At 40.8% G+C, this 19,753-nt stretch overlaps 2 protein-coding genes across 2 annotated transcripts; one reads left to right on the plus strand and one right to left on the minus strand.

The window, feature by feature from the left end:
• Nucleotides 1-62: 62 nt before the first annotated feature.
• LOC121394881 (protein ALP1-like) lies at nucleotides 63-1,870 on the plus strand. The gene is made up of 2 exons (XM_041567041.1): nucleotides 63-454; nucleotides 902-1,870. The coding sequence occupies exons 1-2, from the start codon at nucleotides 141-143 to the stop codon at nucleotides 1,743-1,745; spliced, it is 1,158 nt and encodes a 385-aa protein (XP_041422975.1). The 5' UTR covers nucleotides 63-140; the 3' UTR covers nucleotides 1,746-1,870.
• A 5,992-nt stretch (nucleotides 1,871-7,862) lies between these two features.
• Nucleotides 7,863-9,558, minus strand: LOC121394490. The gene is made up of 4 exons (XM_041565651.1): nucleotides 9,524-9,558; nucleotides 9,223-9,392; nucleotides 8,748-8,910; nucleotides 7,863-8,483 (listed from the first exon to the last, which is right to left on the minus strand). Exons 1-4 carry the CDS (start codon nucleotides 9,556-9,558, stop codon nucleotides 7,907-7,909), a joined length of 945 nt encoding a protein of 314 aa, XP_041421585.1. The 3' UTR covers nucleotides 7,863-7,906.
• Nucleotides 9,559-19,753: the final 10,195 nt, after the last annotated feature.

Raw genomic sequence — 19,753 nt, forward strand, 5'->3', positions numbered from 1 at the left:
AACTAGCACGTCATGTTCACGCAGAAAACGGAAGTCGTCAGCGTCTTCGCGTTTCATTGTTCATTCATCGGCGTGTTGTCTCAGTGGCGTGTTGTCTCAGTAGCGTGTTGTCTCAGCGGCGTGTTGTCTCCTGCTTCATTATGGAGGATGAGCTGGCAGTATTATTTATGCTTATCTACTTGTATTATTTTTTGCTACAGGAAGAAAGAAAAAAAAGAGCAGCTGCTAGAAAGTATTGGGTACATCCCATAACAAGTCAGCGGCTAAAGAGTGGACAGTTTCATATTTTATACAGTGAACTGCGCCGTTATCCTGAAAAATTCCAAAAATTTTTTCGGATGTCAACATCTAGCTTTGATGAGCTGCTGACTATTTTAACGCCAGGTCTGAGTCATGACCACACGTTGATGAGGGATCCGATTTCGCCCGAGGAACGACTATGCCTAACTCTAAGGTTTGTGTGTTGTTTTTATTTATGGTATATGGTATATGATTTGGTATATGATTTGGGACCTGGGGTGATCCGGATAATGGATCTTTTTGTAAGGTAGATCATCATATCTTAAGTGTACTAGAAAGGCATGTAAACATTAAGTCTATTCCATAATGTGGAACTTTTCTGGATAACAGGTTTCTGGATAACGGGTACCATCCCTGATGGTGTGTGTATATATATATATATATATATATATATATATATATATATATATATATATATATATATATATATTTATTTATTGATATTTATAAAAAGGTCAGACAGCTGACCGAAACGTCCGGTTTCCCTGTGTGATATATATATATATATAGTTATAAATATGGTCATTTATTAATAATACAAGTCTATCATTGTAATATTTTTAATAACTAACCCTTTATCTTTTTTCTTTCTTTCTTTCAGATTTTTAGCAACTGGGCAGTCATTTTCCTCTTTATATTTCCAGTTTCTTATTGGTCGATCCACTATTTCCAAAATTGTTAGAGAAACGTGTATGCTTATGTGGTCTGAGCTGAGAAGACTTGTGATGCCAGTCCCAGATGAAAATGCATGGCTGCGCATTGCAGAAGACTTCCAACAAAAAAACAATTTTCCGAATTGTTTGGGGGCCTTGGATGGAAAACACATTCGAGTTACTATGCCAATCAAAAGTGGTTCAAAATACTTTAATTATAAAAAATACTTTTCCATTGTTCTTATGGCTGTCGTTGACGCAAATTATTGCTTTACACTCATTGATGTTGGAGCCTATGGAAGCACTGGCGATGCTAGTGCTTTCAGGAATTCTTCATTCGGATGCCGACTCTCAGAAGGGGCACTTCAACTACCTCCTCCGAAACCATTGCCTGGGACTGCTGGACCTTGTATGCCTTATGTCTTTGTGGGTGATGAGGCATTTGGCCTTATGGAAAATATAATGCGGCCATACCCAGGGTCACAAAGGGCCATTCAGAAAAGAGTTTTCAATTACAGATTATCAAGAGCAAGGCGTATGGTGGAATGTGCTTTTGGTATTCTGTCCAACAAATGGCGGGTATTCCATACTGCTATACAACTGGAACCTGATTTTGTGGACAATGTAATAAAAGCCGGTTGTGTTTTACATAACTTTGTGCGGCTTTGGGATGGCTATAATTACCAAGACACCCTAACAGATGATATACCAGACATTGATTGGGCCCCTGTTAGAGGTCCTACAAGAGGAATGAGGGTGCGAGATCAGTTGGCAAATTACTTTGTCTCCTGATGGCTCAGTACCGTGGCAGTTAAACCGCATGTAGTCTGTAACCAGGCTAATGTTTTATGCTACTGTAGGGACCCCTACTGGGTAATCTGCCCTGCAGCTTTAAGGCCCCCACCTTTTTTCTTAGAGTGATCTGCCAGGAGAGAATGACACTCCCCTGCTACACTGCTATATAGTGTGTGTAGGGAGTGGCCACTTCCTCTTTGGCCTGTGGATGGTGATCCAGCTGGGTGTGCTCAGGGGAGCCTGGGTACAGCTAGGCCCAGAAAGGCCCATGTGCTTTGGAGAAGAAGTCGGGGACCAGGTAACCCCGTGAATGAGGAATAGTTACACTAGGGCAGACTTGTCATAGTCTCTCTAGGAGAGAAAGGCAGAGAGGTGAGAGAGAAAGAGCAGCTGAAGCTCCAACAAGGATTTGCAGTAAGGGAGTAGCTTCCCAGAGGCTTTATGTGTTGCCTCCAGTCAGGGACCTCAGTGAAGAGGGACTGTAGGGTAGAAGCTGCTTTCCTGACAACTTCCAGGAGGGAATGTGTGTGAATACTGCAAATGCCTAATGGAGACCTTTCCTCTGTGAGAAATGCCTAATGCCTGCAGCTCTGTGTGAGAAATGTGCTATTGCCTCAGCTCCTGCGTGAGTACTAAACCTGTGGTCACTTGCCTCGTGCATAGTTTAATAAACCGTTTCTGTTTTACTGCAAGAACCTCCTGGCGCCCATCTTTTGTTGTATGCACAGTAGCCTGGGGGATGTAGTTGCACTACACCATAGAGGGAACACTTCCACATGGCGAAGGCCCTGACCCTGTTGTGTGAAGTCGCGTGTAACCCGTGCTTCTACTGCTAGCTGGACAGTTTAACTATTTGTGTGCTATGCAGCCCAAATAGGTGTTACACTACCTTTAATAAATTCTGTTTAAAATACTAAGGTTGTTGTGTTGTTTTTCACTCACAGTTTTGTTTATGTTTGTATTGAGAAGGGCTCTTGTTCCTTAAACAAACAGGTTTAAGAAAAGATACAACATTTTTGATACTTAGCACAGTTGAGGGACCCTCCATAAAATACTATAACTTCCCAGTTCCAGGACAAATTTATTGAGCCTCCCACAAACTTTATCTTATCCATCCCTCCCAATATGTATATATACATATACACACACATATATACATACATATACATATACACACATATATACATACATATACATACACACATATATATATACACACATACTCATTCTGTGCATTCGCATGCGCAAAGATGCACGACCTTACGCATGCGTCTTTGCGCATGTGAATGTACTGAACTGCGCAATACGTCGTGTCGTCATGACGTCATTGCGTTATTTAGCCTGCGACATAGAGAGCAAGATGGTGGGCATCAATAGTCTCAGTGATGCTCAGGCATGGGAGATTGCAAGCTTTCTTCTTGGAGAAAGCTACGATAATCTCCCAGTTTATGTGACCCGAAAGAGGGCACATAAACAACAAATATTACATCGGCTGAAGCGACGATTACGTCACAGGCATGGCGTCAACTTCAACCGACGCACCCTCCAAAGGCTCTGGTCAGACCTCAAGCGCAGGGAGCGAGAGTTTATAATGCAAGTTCAGCTGCATGAAAACCGTGAGTATTAAGTAACTAAGAAAGATACACTACATTATCTATCTCTGGCAATCTCCATATACATATATATACACGCATATATATATACACACACACAGTTGTTTGCAAAAGTATTTGTCCCCCTTAAACTTTTTCAATATTTTGTCACATGACAGCCACAAACATAAATCAATTTTATTGAAATTCCATGTGAAAGAACAAAAATAACTGCAAATTGGGGTGTGCCCCCTTTGGTCTGAGTGCAGTCAGTTGCCCATAGACATTGCCTGATGAGTGCTAAGGATTACAGTGCACCTGTGTGATATGTAATGTCAGTACAAATACAGTACATATATATATATAGATATAAAAATGCGTGTAGTCCGCACACCATGAAATGGAAATAACCTGGGTGCTAGTCCAAGTAAATAATGTGTAGCAAGCGTAGGATGACAGCACTCCAAGGATTTGACAAACAAAATATGGTATCAAAAATAGAATAGGTTTATTAGATCCGACGTTTCAGTTCCTCACAGGAACTTTCTTCAGGGAATACAGAACACAGTGCACAGTGGAACGCTTAAAACAACAATTTGGCGCCAAGCAAGGTTGCTAGGCAACAGTAAACAACGTGAGGGACACCATAGGACCCCAACCGTGTGGGGAAATATTTGGAGATTAAAAGCAAACATGGTTGTGGAGTAAAATATCAGACCTATTCACATTGATCTTGCGCCAGAAATGACAGGAAACCAGGATAATAACGCGTATAGTACAGAGAGCATGGGGGCGTGTCGTACCGCCCATATATGGACCTTCAGAGGTGGGTGCGGTCATTCACCACACAGGCATCAGTGGGGCGGTGCGTATTGACACGCATGGTGGGAACTCCCAACGGTAGCTCGGCTCATCTCCCCTAGCAACGTGCAGCGGCTTCATTAATACAGAGGCTGGGACCCAGTAGTATAGTGGCTGCAGCGCACATAGGTGCGGTGCTGCGCACATCTCTACCATTGGTCCGTGCCTATAAGTATGCGGGAGACTGAGCCCTCTGTTACCACCTGTGCCTATTAGATCGCCATGACACCTTGCCTGTTTGCCCACATATTAGGACCATCACTAGCTCTTGTAGGAGGAGCCAACCCTTCCGCTCCATTTTACCTGGTTTCCAAAGGTGAATCAGAAGCGCCAATGGTCAAATATAGTGAGTCATGGGTCTGGAAAGTAAAGCAACATTGTTGCAGCATAAAAACTGTGACAATTAGCAGGCAGATAAGAATTGAAACAAACATTAACAGGGATGTAATGCATCAACACAGAATATAGTACATCTAGAGAATCAGACAAAGCATCCCAAGGGCAATAATTCGTTAAGTCCTCGGGGGGCCACAGTGTCCAATTTATGAATCCATCTGGATTCTCTTCTGAGTAATGCCTGGTCCCTGTTACCACCCCTAGCCAGGGGTGGTTGATGGTCGATCGCCATACACCTGAAGGTAGGGAGAGTGTGCCCTTTGGACAGAAAATGTTGAGCTACTGGCTGCAAGGCTTTGCCTTCTTTCAGGGCTTTACTGATGGACGAGCGGTGATTGCTGATCCGTTCCTTCAATGTTGTACATGTTTTCCCGACGTAATACATACCACAGGGGCATGTAATGATGTAAACGATATAGGTCGAGCAACAACCTAGTCTGTGCAAGATTTTGAATCTTTTTCCCGTATGGGGGTGGGGAAAGTCAGGCCCCGTAAGTAGGCACCGGCAAGTCACGCAATCAGGGCACTTGTAGCACCCTAATTTTCTCTGGGAGGCTAGCCAACTGGATTCCGTGTTTGTAATGCCCTTAAAGTCTGTTCTCACCAGTAGGTCTCTGAGATTTCTGCCTCTCCTGTAACCCATCATAGGTCCCCTGACGGAGTGTAGGCTAAGAGAGTCGTCCAGGCTCAGCATGGGCCAGTGTTTGTTGATGCTGGCTGTTAAGTGACGGGAAGCTGTCGAGTAGGTCGTAGCTTCCCGTCACTTAACAGCCAGCATCAACAAACACTGGCCCATGCTGAGCCTGGACGACTCTCTTAGCCTACACTCCGTCAGGGGACCTATGATGGGTTACAGGAGAGGCAGAAATCTCAGAGACCTACTGGTGAGAACAGACTTTAAGGGCATTACAAACACGGAATCCAGTTGGCTAGCCTCCCAGAGAAAATTAGGGTGCTACAAGTGCCCTGATTGCGTGACTTGCCGGTGCCTACTTACGGGGCCTGACTTTCCCCACCCCCATACGGGAAAAAGATTCAAAATCTTGCACAGACTAGGTTGTTGCTCGACCTATATCGTTTACATCATTACATGCCCCTGTGGTATGTATTACGTCGGGAAAACATGTACAACATTGAAGGAACGGATCAGCAATCACCGCTCGTCCATCAGTAAAGCCCTGAAAGAAGGCAAAGCCTTGCAGCCAGTAGCTCAACATTTTCTGTCCAAAGGGCACACTCTCCCTACCTTCAGGTGTATGGCGATCGACCATCAACCACCCCTGGCTAGGGGTGGTAACAGGGACCAGGCATTACTCAGAAGAGAATCCAGATGGATTCATAAATTGGACACTGTGGCCCCCCGAGGACTTAACGAATTATTGCCCTTGGGATGCTTTGTCTGATTCTCTAGATGTACTATATTCTGTGTTGATGCATTACATCCCTGTTAATGTTTGTTTCAATTCTTATCTGCCTGCTAATTGTCACAGTTTTTATGCTGCAACAATGTTGCTTTACTTTCCAGACCCATGACTCACTATATTTGACCATTGGCGCTTCTGATTCACCTTTGGAAACCAGGTAAAATGGAGCGGAAGGGTTGGCTCCTCCTACAAGAGCTAGTGATGGTCCTAATATGTGGGCAAACAGGCAAGGTGTCATGGCGATCTAATAGGCACAGGTGGTAACAGAGGGCTCAGTCTCCCGCATACTTATAGGCACGGACCAATGGTAGAGATGTGCGCAGCACCGCACCTATGTGCGCTGCAGCCACTATACTACTGGGTCCCAGCCTCTGTATTAATGAAGCCGCTGCACGTTGCTAGGGGAGATGAGCCGAGCTACCGTTGGGAGTTCCCACCATGCGTGTCAATACGCACCGCCCCACTGATGCCTGTGTGGTGAATGACCGCACCCACCTCTGAAGGTCCATATATGGGCGGTACGACACGCCCCCATGCTCTCTGTACTATACGCGTTATTATCCTGGTTTCCTGTCATTTCTGGCGCAAGATCAATGTGAATAGGTCTGATATTTTACTCCACAACCATGTTTGCTTTTAATCTCCAAATATTTCCCCACACGGTTGGGGTCCTATGGTGTCCCTCACGTTGTTTACTGTTGCCTAGCAACCTTGCTTGGCGCCAAATTGTTGTTTTAAGCGTTCCACTGTGCACTGTGTTCTGTATTCCCTGAAGAAAGTTCCTGTGAGGAACTGAAACGTCGGATCTAATAAACCTATTCTATTTTTGATACCATATTTTGTTTGTCAAATCCTTGGAGTGCTGTCATCCTACGCTTGCTATATATAGATATATATATATATATATATATATATATATATATCTGTATATATTAGATTATGTACACATATATATATACACATATATACATATATTTCGATAGCTATTTTTTTTTTGGATATATTGATATATTTTGATTTTGTACAGGGGCAGATGTAGAGCAGGAGGAGGAACAGCATCTGGAGGCAGAGGAAGAGGATTCAGTGCAGCAGGAGGAGGAGCTAGAGCCACTGGAGGAGTTTGAGCCACTGCAGCAGGAGGAGGAGCTGCAGCCGCTGGAGGCGGAGGAGGAGCAGCAGTCGCTGGAGGAGCAGCAGTCGCTGGAGGCGGAGGAGGAGCAGCAGTGGCTGGAGGCTCAGGAGGAGCTGCATTTAGAGGAGGAGGAGCAGCAGCAACCTGCAGGTAAGTGCAAATTAAATTGCATACCACTTCCCTTCTTTTTCAAAAGTGAAACATTAATAACAATGCAATAAATTTTATATAGGTCGCCAAGAAGATGAATGGGACCACGCTCGACTGGTCGAGGAAATAAGGGAGCTAAAGGCAAGGGTGTTGGCCCTGGAAAACCTGCAGCACCAGCGCCACCCTTAAAAAATTTTTTTGTTATTTTATTTTTGTATGTATGTACATATGACATGTTTTTTGCCTTTTCTTCTAATGTTATATTATAAAAAAAATTTTACTTCTACGATAGTTGTCAGTCCTATTAATAATCATAAACAATAACGTTTCAGTATAAAAAAAGTTTTATTATAATAATTATGGTAAAAAAAAACATTCCTATTCACTTTTCGGACCAAAAGTGCAAAAGTGCAGCCGCCCATCTCCATTCCCGTCAACAAAGGGCAAACATAAAACCACCAAAGTGCATACTTGTCAACAATAGAAAAGAACAACATATAAACATAAAACAATATACAACATGAGCTAAATCTAAATGAAACAGTGTAAGTGTTATATAAATTAAAATTATAAATTAAAGCGCCCTTCTATAGAATTTATAAATTAAAGGTCTGTGAGGGAGTTTTGGGAAGGATAATGATATGGGTCTGAGAGTGTGTTTTGGGATGGATACTGATATTGGTACCAAGAGTTTCCTGTTCCTGGCGCTTGTGGCATGGGGTAATGCTGAGGTGGAATGGGAATTTTCGGTGATTGCACACCACTTGGGTTTGCTTGTGGCAAATATCTATAAACAAGTTTTGTCATCTCAACTTGAAGAGATTGTCTTTGTGCCTGCGGAATTGTCATAATTGTGGGCAGTAATCCAGTTAAAAATGAAAATTCTGGAGTCTCCTCATGTTGGTAAGTGTTCTTGGGACCACCTCGGGCAGATAGCGAAGTGCATAGCATAGAGATCATCTCTTTGACATCTCCTGATGCAATTTCAGAGCTGCTCCTTTTTCTTTTCCCTGACTGTTTGTTTGCAGCCTGAGAGAGTCGAAGGGGATGCAAAGTGTTACTGGTACTGGCACTAGGGCTGCCCGATGATGTTCCAGATGATGTTTCTCCAATATTTTCACTTTCACCAACATTTTCCTCATTTTCCTCCTGTTGCTCATTTTCTACATTGCCAGAAGTTCTAAAAAGAAAACAATTAAGATAATTTAACATAAAAACAAGAAATTGGTTCCATACATATTTTTGGTATCCTATTAATAGAGAAATAGTGCAAATACGATAATATGTTAGTATAAAGCACAACTGTTCACCCCCCTTCAAAATCTAAACAAATGGAGGATTTATGTTTGGTTTTAAAAGTGCTGCATGCTAAGCACAACACAACAATAAATTACAGTCTGACATCACAATAATCAAATTATGAAAGTGGATTATTAACACTTACTGTCTTGTGGTAAAAGTGGGGACCAGGAAAAGCAGCCTGTCAGCATAGATATATTTCTTTCGCCTTGAGGGTGAGGCGCCACTACGTGAATCATTCTTCTGTAAGGAAACTTCCCTACGGAAGCAATCCTTAATATTCTTCCAACGTGTTTGAAGTTCTTTCACTGTAATAAAAATGAGGAAAATATAAATATTTTTACATGGACTAACACAGTTCATGCAGAATGTGTCACATAATTGAAAAATAACCATGACTGGTATGAACTAGGTCTGGACTGGGAATCAACATAGGCCCTGAGATTACCATTCTAGCTACACAAAGGCACAAAAATTTCACACAAAGTCCCCAAAATACATACCTCCCTCCCAACTTTTTTGAAACAAAAAGATGGACAAAAAAAATTTGGTGAGTTACACGACAACAGTGCGGGGATAAGAAGGAATGCACATGGTATGTATACCTAACAAACAGTTACCTTTTTTGTTTTTCTCATCCTCTGCAAGAGATTCCCAGTCTTCTATGAGCAGAAATGCCACCTCCTCCCAAAGTTTCTTCCTGTTTTGCCTATTGTGATATGCACTCATTTCCGTCATATAGAGAGCAGGCCGTTCCTCTACCAGATCAATTAGCCTGTCAGTATCAAAACTATTTTTGAAAAGAAAAGGCGTTTTGTCTTGCGTCTTTTCTCAGCGTTTTCTCTCGGCGTCTTGTTCGGTTGTCGTCTTGTCTCGTGGTTTTATGTGGGCGTCTTCTCGTTGCGTCCTCTCGTTGCGTACTTCCGTGTTGACGTAGCGTATTCTCGCGGCGACATTTCGTTCCGTGTGTCAGTGTAGAGGCGATTGCCATGTTTGCTAATGTACAGTCTATTTCACCCCTATTGCTCCAAAAAGGGTATGGACGCGATTCGAAGCTATTGGCGATCTGAAATCGCGCTGTGTGTATTTGTCGTGGCGATTTACATTTATGTTTCCGCTACGACAAAACGAACGACTTGTCGCCGCGACCCGCTTTTAAAAGATCGCGGGCGACTTTTCGCCCGGTGTGGCCTTACTGGCTGTAAAGAGAGGTAAAAACAGCTCTGAATACAAATAATTGTGTCCAGAGAATCATTTGTGCCCTGACCATGCAGTTGCCAGCTTTATTCAGTTTCTTCATAGTAACATAGTAAGTTAGGTTGAAAAAAAAAAAAACACATGTCCATCAAGTTCAACCTTTTAACTCTAATTTAACCTGCCTAACTGCCAGTTGATCCAGAGGAAGGCAAAAACCCCATCTGAAGCCTCTCCAATTTGCCTCAGAGGGGGAAAAACTCCTTCCTGACTCCAAAATGGCAATCAGACCAGTCCCTGGATCAACTTGGACCATGAGCTATTTCCCATAACCCTGTATTCCCTCACTTGCTAAAAAGCCATCCAATCCCTTCTTAAAGCTATCTAATGTATCAGCCTGTACCACTGATTCAGGGAGAGAATTCCATATCTTCACAGCTCTCACTGTAAAAAACCCCTTCCGAATATTTAGGCGGAACCTGTTTTCTTCTAATCAGAATGGGTGACCTCGTGTCAGCTGGAAAGACCTACTGGTAAATAAAGCATTAGAGAGATTATTATATGATCCCCTTATATATTTATACATAGTTATATCACACCTTAAACACCTCTTCTCCAGCGTGAACATCCCCAATTTGGCCAGTCTTTCCTCATAGCTAGATATTCCATATCTTTTACCAGCTTAGTTGCCCTTCTCTGTACCCTCTCTAAGCTTAGTAGGCCACATTGTTTTGTCCCTCAGCATAAGCTATAATGTTCCCTATTTGGGACAGAGCGTGTTAACAGTTCTAGGGAGCTGGAAGTGATTCCTGTTGCCTTGTTTAGAGTAGCAGCAATTTGGCAAAGTGGCCCTAAAGGATTTGTCTTCCTAATAATAGCTTTACAATATATAAATACAGAATATATAGCTACATTTTATTTGTAGTGGCCCCTCGCATACCCCCTACTCCCCCCCCAAAAGCACTAATTGAAATCTATGAACAGATGTTGCAGTGAGGGATACATAGAATTGCTCTGTGCATTCAAATTGCTTCATACTCAACTGGGATAAAAAAAGATCTATGTGAGCTACTTTTTGATCAGAGGCCCAAGATAAAATCTAGGGAATATTTGAAAGTATTATGTTGTAGAATGGATTGATATCTGATAAAATATTTTGTGTTTAAGTAGTAGAACAGTGGTTTTGAGCACAGCTCGAATAGACGGATGTTATGTAAGTTATAGTTTGATTCTTCATTGTTTTGTTAGTTATTGCTTTTAATATTTTTAAAGTCAGTGTTATAGTGCAAAGCTTCTTAATGAAGCACTGAAATGCATTATTTACAATATTTCCATCAAAGGAATAAACAGAAACATGCTTACAAACCTTATCTTCTGACCTGAGTAGTATTTGTGTACCGCTGAAACCTTTTCTCTATACTATAATTCACCTTTCATCCCTTTCTTTCCTTTCTGCATGTCAAGTGGAAGCCTTTACTGCAGAAAATCTCAGCTAATTAATCTTTTTTTTTAGATTTTATATAATGGTCTCATTTAATGCCACTTCTAGTGATTGGTGATTCTGACCCGTTTCGCTTTGCCGAAAATTCATTAAACTGAGAAAATTCACCTAAATTCATGGAAGTCTATAGGCAACAATTTTTTTTTCACCCATTGGAGTCTATGGGCATCATTTTCACTGCGAAACTTGCCTAAAATTTTTGTCCATCACTATGGTGACAAATACTGAATGCCTTTTTCATATTATGGTATAATGAATGAACTTTCATTACTTACATGGGAGGAGCCCTCCGATCAAGCCAAAAACCTGCCAGCACTTACATCTGTGTCTTTTGGTGCTCCTTCATTTCTTCTATGTTTGGATGCAAGGGGTTTTTCCCTAGTTTTAAGGAAGAGTGGGAGAGACCAGGGCAGCTAAAACAGCGTCTGCTTTAAAAGAGAATATGAAAGACGTCAGTTAGTGATGGGCGAATCTGACCTGTTTTACTTCGCCGAAAATGAACTGAAATGCATTAACGTCTATGGGTGACAGAATTTGTTTTGACACCCGACATATTTTCACCCATTAGAGTCTATGGGCGTCATGTTTGTGGCGAAACTTGGCAAAAATGTTTTGCTCATCACCAGTGCCAATTAATACCCCTGGTATTAATTTCTCACAAGAATATCTTGCCACATATTTATGGCATAGACACCGTGGAAGGGTAAGAAAATAATTCAAACCTGTTATATGTGTCTCTTAGCGAAAACCTTGATTGTTTCATGTGTACTGGCACTTAACCCAATGCTATGTTATGATTGATAGGCATAGAACACACAAGGATTTCTGCTTTGGATATGGTTACTGATTACAGATGTGTCTGCTTCACTTTGGCCTGTTTATTTTTGAGTTGCCAGCCTTGTTTTTATGGACAATACAGACCAGGAACCACCAGTAATAGTTGGGTGTATAAAGGGCAACAATAGGGGTAGTTTTGGGTACTACTTAGACAGCTATGATGGCAGAGAAAACACCTTGTGGGCCTTCAGCCTTAGAATTGTGACATAGGTTCCACTTGTTGGACTAGTTGTCTCTTCATTGGGGTGTCTTCTTTTCCCATTGCATTTGCACTGGCAATTGAGTCATTGGTACAAAACATACAGAAAGACAGAAGCACTGCTGGGTTTTGTCTTCAGTCATTGCAGGTAAAAAATGCCATTTATGCAGGTGACATTTTGTTAATCCTAGAGGACCTAAACTAATCAGACCGATCATAGAATTCATAGACGCAATAATTGCTGGTGGTTAAACATATGCGTTGCTTCGTTTTTTTGAAAGTTGCCTCTAAAGGAAATTTTGGCAACTTTGGAAAAATGAAGTGCCACAGGAGGGAAAGTATTTGGAGGAGATTAGTTGTTTGCGGTTAATCTCCTCGCATTGCCCTACAGGTTTGCGCTGTCATTGCTAGTCATACCGAACACCATGCTGGCTCAAGTACAGTGGCAATTTGTATTGAAAGCATGCTTAGGGCAGCTATTTTTTTTTCATTACCTGTGTTAAGAGTTAGAGGTCACTAAAGGCCTTTATATTCTGCGTATGACATGTTCCTTCATTCCTCTCAAATGAATAAGGCTATTGGCAGGACTATAAACGTGCAACCCAAGTGTAAGCATCTTGTGTTTGCTCCTGCTATGTGGAAGCAGCTGCTTTGGTCCAATAAAAGAGAATTTTAAAAAGCTCTAAAAGGGGAATGTAATAAGTTTTGTTGGTGCAACAAAAGTTCGCAAATTGTGAATGTTAGCGACCATGTTTGCACCCTTTTTGACAGATTACAGACCTCAATGACTTTCTTGCAAATACCAAAACCTCCACGGGATTCGGATGAATACTGAACCAAACTGATTAAATGGCTTTTGCAAACATTTGCATGTTATGTAATCAAATTTCGCAATCGCAAAGCGTATTTTCCTATGAAACATTTTTAAAATCTCTAAGGGGGAAGTGACTTTTTGTATAAAGATAAACTTCGCCCTTAATCTGCCCATTGGTTGTTTTTGAATAAACTGACATTTTAATTACACTATTAGTCTATCTTATATTAGCTAGCCGCGAAGGTCTCTTGTGCCCTAATTTGCAGCTTTTATTAAACACCTGTTTGTTGATTCTTTTTCTTCTATACATTTTCTCATTATCACTATATTGGTGTGTTAATATATTTGTCCTAGTGGGACTCCTCAAGGTGAATCATTTGAAGCCATCAAGTGGAGACAATCCACATTTATAAGTCACTGGTTTTCCTTGCTCTTCCCTTTAATATGGCTGAGGATTCCTATGTTTACTCTTTTGCCAGCAGATAAGTATCCTTTGTGTGTTAGTGTGGAGTCCTGCTTTTGACAATAGTGATACATATGTCTATTTAACAGAAGAAAAAACAGGATTATATCATATAAGTATATTGAAAACTAGATTTCATTAAAAACTTCTAGTTTTGTTTCACAAGTTTTGTTTCATGATATTTTCCCTGTAATGCTTATTGATGCAACTTGCAGTTCTTGTTTTTTACCACAGGGTGGTGCAAATAAATTCCAGATTCCATCATTCGGAATATTAATTTCCAATGAATTCCGTTACATTTACTTTTCAATACACAGGACATATGAATTAAATACAATCAATTATTTTTACAATTATTTTATAAACTCCAAATGTCCATCCTTTGGCCCTTTTGCTTTTCATAAACTGCAGCTTCCTAAATCAAAGACAACGGAGACTGAGAAGGTGACCAGATTTTCAGAGTAAAATCAGGGAACAGGGAGGAAAATGGTATTGCATGAAGACTACGCCAACTTTCTAAGACAAAGTTGTGGCATTTTTAGTGATTTTTGTCTTTGCCCGTGGAAATTTTTCTGCTTTATATCCATTTGGGTGTCTCTGTGCTCCACGTAGTTTGGTAAATCAATGCATATTAGACATCAAACTGTTCAGTAGACCCTTGGGGGCAGATTTACTAAAGGGCGAATTGTCGCCAGTGACCGATTTACACACATCCCACCACTACACCAGGCGCAAATTCGCTACCACTACGTTAATTCCATAATATGCGAAGTTGCACGAATTTCATATGGAAGATGCGCTAGCGTTCGATTGTGCCTAGTGAAAAAGTCGCTAGTGATCTTGCGCTTGTGGCCGATTTGCATACAGCCGGTAATTTAAAGTTGTATGGAGGTCTTTATTAGAAATGTTGGTGCAAATGCTTGAAGTGGCCACTTTTTATTACACATGTCCATGGAACCTTAATAAAGATACGTTAATATAAAGCCCTACACATGAGCCCACTGTAAAATGAATGTCCATTTGTTATGAAATTTTCAACCAAAAAAAAGTCAGGACTTCTGCTTCAAAAAAGGAAAATTCACCAGCATTTTTGGAACTTTAATGCATTTTTGGCACACAGGATATGATGTAAGTGACAGAAGATTGAGGAGGATCTTGCTTCTTTTAAACACATCGCCTGGTCTGAGGTGGCAAAGTAAACTCTGGAAAAAGAGTAACGAACAAAAGTCGTGAGTGTGAATGAACGCTTGCAGGGATCCCACATAGTTTGGTAAATCTATGCATTATTGGGCATCAAACTGTTCAGTAGACCCCTGGCATATGTCACTTATAGACATGCACCCATTGCTGGATCTGGTTCCCAAGAGTATGCGCAACGTAGTTATTTCTATAAGGGAAATGTATTCAATATAGCAAAACTGAGGGAAAGCCCCTTCCTGCAGTGAGAAGGATTTTGTTGGAGGAAGACTGTTGAAGGCTGAAGCTGTGTTGTCAGCATGTAAGGGGAAATTCTCAACACTGACCCCCAACATAAGAAAGTCGAACACAACAGCTCTTAAAAAAATGTAACTTTGTTTATTTTCTTACACGATCCTGTCAGGCAGACACATTACTTAGCAGATTTTCCAATAGTCACTTCCACTTAAGTTTCACAATCGTTTTATTTCATAGTAGTCTGTGAATTACTACTCAGCAGTTAGAATAGGGTTTTTACTCACAACATGCTGGTCCTCATTGGCCTGGCACCAGTGCCCCTTGACCACTCTGGCGGGTACCAGCCACCTTGACTTGAAGTCTTCTACTTCCACCCTCTCTTGCATAACAATCTCACCACCGTCACCCTATCTTGGGAATTATTCCCCGGATCCTAATCCGACTACGCTCCATGTTGGAGCAAAAGACTACCCTTTCTTTCTCCCTACCTCTGACACCTAGTGCCAGCTGTTACTGAAACTTCCTATCTAATTAACTAACTGATTCCGGGCCGTTGTTCTTCTTCTCAGTGAAGCTCTTGCATGACCTCACCTCCTCCCATAAAAAGTCCTTAACTATGGGTGTGGCTGCCCTTTTATACCTATTTGGGGAAACTCCCTCTAGTGGTAGAAAAACAACATTACTTCTAACTATAATACTCTACTGCCACCTAGTGGCCTTTTTCAAATAACCATTAACACAGTTTTACATACAAACTCTCATTAACATCACATAATTCACAAACAACATTTTAACTCTTTCGCCCACCCACAACACAATTCACTCTCTTACAAGCATACTGATCATGTCCGTGAGAGGTGTTCCTCGTATCACTGTCCAGTGTAACAAAGCTGCTCGCATATCATTGTTGGCTCCTTGAGAGCTTGTGGCATTTCATATGGTGACAACACAAACACTCTGCCTGTCCAAGGCCAAATCCTCTATCTGCTCTGCTCTCGGTGTTTGACTCCATATTTCATCAATGTTTAAATTAACCAGAGAAATTTCTCCTTCAGGAACAATTTCCTCGTATAACGGCAGTGAAATTTTGGGATAAAAGTGGATAAAGGCGATACTTTTATTGGGTTTTAATTCGTTTTTGAAGCTGATTATAATGAAGCTGTGGTGTTCTCTGATAAATATACAACAGTTAGGTCATGGATCAGTTGACCAGCAAAAAGGAATATCCATCTGTGTGCGAGGTGTTAACAAAGTCATATACAAGGGGACTTGCAAGGGACAGCCAGATAAGCTACAAGATAATGTGGATCAAAGTGGCTGAATATAAATATAAATTAGAGTTAAATTAGTGAAGCATGAATTAAGATAAATTCCATATGAGCAATTAGTCCAGTGTCTCAACACATGTCTGTGTTACTGATTTGTACAGGCAGTTCTTAATCCTTTAAGTGCCAAAGATCTTAGAATCTACAATGTGTGGATAAAAGGACAGAAGTGCCACAGATTACAGAGTGTATGATTTGCAGTATTTCCGGGTGTATAAGCAGAGGAGTGGCTTTTAACAAGTGGCCCCTGGGGTACAATCACCCAGGGGACCCAAGGCAGCAGCAGGCATGTACAAACTACATGTCCTGCTACTGCACACGCTTCCAGGCCCTCCAGCACAGCGCTCCCACAGGGAAAACTGCCTACCCTGGTTCCTGCAGTCTGCTACCTAAGTTAATGTCTAGTGATGGGCGAATTTATTCGCCAGGCGCGAATTCTTGGCAAATTTGCGCGATTCGCTGCCAGCAAATAAATTTGCGAAACGCCCGCGAAAATTCGCGGCAAAAATTCGCTGGCGTCAAAAAAATATTTTCCGAAAAAACTGACGCCGGCGTAAAAAACGGGTGCCGGCGTCAAAAACGGGCCCTGGTGTCAAAAACAAGATGCCGACGCCGTTTCGTGAATTTTTCGCCGTTTTTCGGCGAAGCGAAACGGCGCAAATTCGCCCATCACTATTAATGTCATATACACATAAACACACACTTTTTACACTGATACACACTTGCATTTCCAATTACATACACATACATTTTGGAGGATCTGTCGGGTTTAACACACTTAGGGGCAAATTCACTAAGATTCGTAGTTGCGCCAGCGTCCGCTTCACTGCACTTCGCCAGGCGTATTTTCACCAGCGCTACGCAAATTCACTAAAATCCGAAGTTGCGCTCAGGGGAAGCGTAAGGTTGTGAAGTTACGCTAGCGATGCTTAATTTGCATACGGCGCCAAATTGAAGCTACAATGGAGGTACTGTATATGTAGCATCACTACACAATCCTGGGAAACCTTCAAAAAAGCAAATAAAATTTTTATTTTGCCCTACACATGTGCCCGCTGTATAGTTAAGTTGCCATGAGTTAGGAAATGTAGGGGGGGAAGGAGGGTAGTCCCAAAAAAAATTTCGATCTTTTTCAGCCTATCACCCACAAAAAAAGAAAAAACGCCAGCATTTTTTGGGACTTAGAAAAATTTTAACTGTTTTTGAAGCAATCCCTATCTACTCTATTGCGCTTCACCTGGTCTGAGGTGGCAAAGGAAGTCTGGTGTAAAAGGTAGCGTTCAGAACAAAGCGCGCGTCAGTGAATTTGCGTAGTTACGTCCGTTGTGCAAATTCCGCAGGTGTAAGGGTGCGAAGTAACACTAGTGAATTTACGCCAGCGTCCGCAAATTCATGAAATTGCGCTACGCTAGTGAATTAACGCTAGCGTTAGGCGCTTCGTCCTTTATTGAATTTGCCCCTTAGAGGGCTTACAGATACTCACACACACGAACACAACACGCATTTTGCCAAGTGTACACAAGCGCACACACATGATTTTGTGGATTTTTTACTGCATTGTATGTTTTTGTTTTGTAAGCTGAAATTTTTTTTATTGCAAATAGCGTATTTGCTAACTGCACTGTGTTTCTACTGCAAAAATGCAGTAAATGTGTTGATTATTCAGTAGCTGAAGTGACTTCCGGGACAAGTTGTATGCGTTAACTTAATTTTGGGGTCTCTAAACGCCAGATATGTAATCCTATGCACAATGATAATCAGACTGTTCAGTGGACACCTGGCATTTACAGTTCGGAATGTTTTTTCTTGGCACCTAATGCTATATGGGAGGTACACACTTGCAAACTGAAAGTTTTGGTGTTTTCAGAATTTTCATAGATTTTTATAGAAGCTGATTAATTCATGTACTGGCCATGTGACCACGTGACCACACACACACTTATATTTGTTTACAGAGTTAGTCTTATTTGTTGTTAGTCTGAATTTATTGTTGGTTTTGCCATAAATTGTTCTTTGAAGTCACTGGCAACCCCTTGAAGAATCCATTTATAAGAAGTGACCAGCTCAAAACAAATGGTAGGTAAAATTGCAAAAAACATTTATTTTTTTAGTTCTACAGATTTTCAGTTTTTTTTTTTTAAAACTGCTACGAGAATGAATTTGAAACAAGAGAGCCACCTGCTGTTGATTTCTCCACTGAGAAAAGAGATATTTTTCTACTTAGAATTTATCAGGGAAATCAAGGGATCAGATTACTCTTCTCTGGTAACTGCTGAAGTTTATTTTAAAAGCAGAGCAACATCACCCAACTGTGGCCCATTGATCAAAATAAACAACAGATGGTGCTGTTGATTAAAATACAGGTATAGGATTCTTTATCCAGAAACCCATTATCCAGAAGGCTCCCAATTATGGAAGGCCATCTTCCATAGAGTCCATTTTAGTAAAATAATTACTTTTTTTTTAAAATAATTTAGTTTTCCCTGTAATAATAACAATGCCTTGTACTAGATCCCAACTAAGAGTTAAATAATACTGTCTTTACTTAATGTTTTAATGATTTTTCAATACACTTAGGGGTTATTGGGTCGAGTTGTGTTTTCCTGAAAAATTCAAGGTTTTCAAGAGTAGTTTTCGGGATAAAAAAAAAAAACTTGTATTTTTCGAGATTTATTATGCCCCGAAGCTGCTAAATGCCCAAATCCGAATTTACTCCAGCTAAAAACTGTAGAAGTCATGTAGAAGTCAATGGCTGATTCCCCTTGATCCATTTGAAGATGTTTTTTTGCCTTCATGATTTTTGTTTTTTTACAGTGGTTTGTGCTTGAAAACTCAATAAATTCATGGTTTTTTTTTGCCTATAACTCAATCAATTTTAGGTATTTCGCTTTTTTCTTCCGATTGCATTCATTCGAGTTTTTTTACGTTCGAGTTTTTTCATAATTAAGAAAACATTTGAGTTGTGAGTTTGTTCAAGTTAAAAAAAAAAACTCACAAACTCAACCTTTAGTTGTTTAGTAGATTTAAGGTATGATAATCCAAATTATGGAAAGATTCATTTTCCAGAAAAACCTAGATCCCGAGCATTCTGGATAATAACCATATCTGTACACTGTATTAGCAGTGTTAAAACTGACAATATCTTGAAAACCAGAGAAAAAGTGAACATAAATTGCAGGTGTCCTTAGAAGAGCTCTCTGAGCAAGTTTGGATTCATTTGCTTGGAGGGTTTACATTTCTTTTAAAAGGAATTTCTTTCATATCATCAAAAGTAATAAAGCTTTAAATATAATGTAAATATGTATATCACTGGATGTTTGGAGAGCATGCACTAATCATGGGTTACCTGTCTTCGGATATTGAATTATACTATCAAATGTAGCA

The sequence above is a fragment of the Xenopus laevis genome, chromosome 6L, assembly GCF_017654675.1.
Source record: "Xenopus laevis strain J_2021 chromosome 6L, Xenopus_laevis_v10.1, whole genome shotgun sequence".
In the NCBI taxonomy this organism is placed as follows: domain Eukaryota; kingdom Metazoa; phylum Chordata; class Amphibia; order Anura; family Pipidae; genus Xenopus; species Xenopus laevis.

Bases quoted from the DNA above. Each gene is read 5' to 3' on its own strand.
- LOC121394881 (XM_041567041.1), top strand. From the start codon at position 141: ATGGAGGATGAGCTGGCAGTATTATTTATGCTTATCTACTTGTATTAT. The intron at 455-901 runs GTTTGTGTGTTG...TCTTTCTTTCAG, and splicing joins CGACTATGCCTAACTCTAAG to ATTTTTAGCAACTGGGCAGT.
- LOC121394490 (XM_041565651.1), bottom strand. From the start codon at position 9,558: ATGTCGCCGCGAGAATACGCTACGTCAACACGGAA. The intron at 9,393-9,523 runs GTACGCAACGAG...TTTCAAAAATAG, and splicing joins TACGCTACGTCAACACGGAA to TTTTGATACTGACAGGCTAA. The intron at 8,484-8,747 runs GTAAGTGTTAAT...TTTTCTTTTTAG, and splicing joins CCCACTTTTACCACAAGACA to AACTTCTGGCAATGTAGAAA.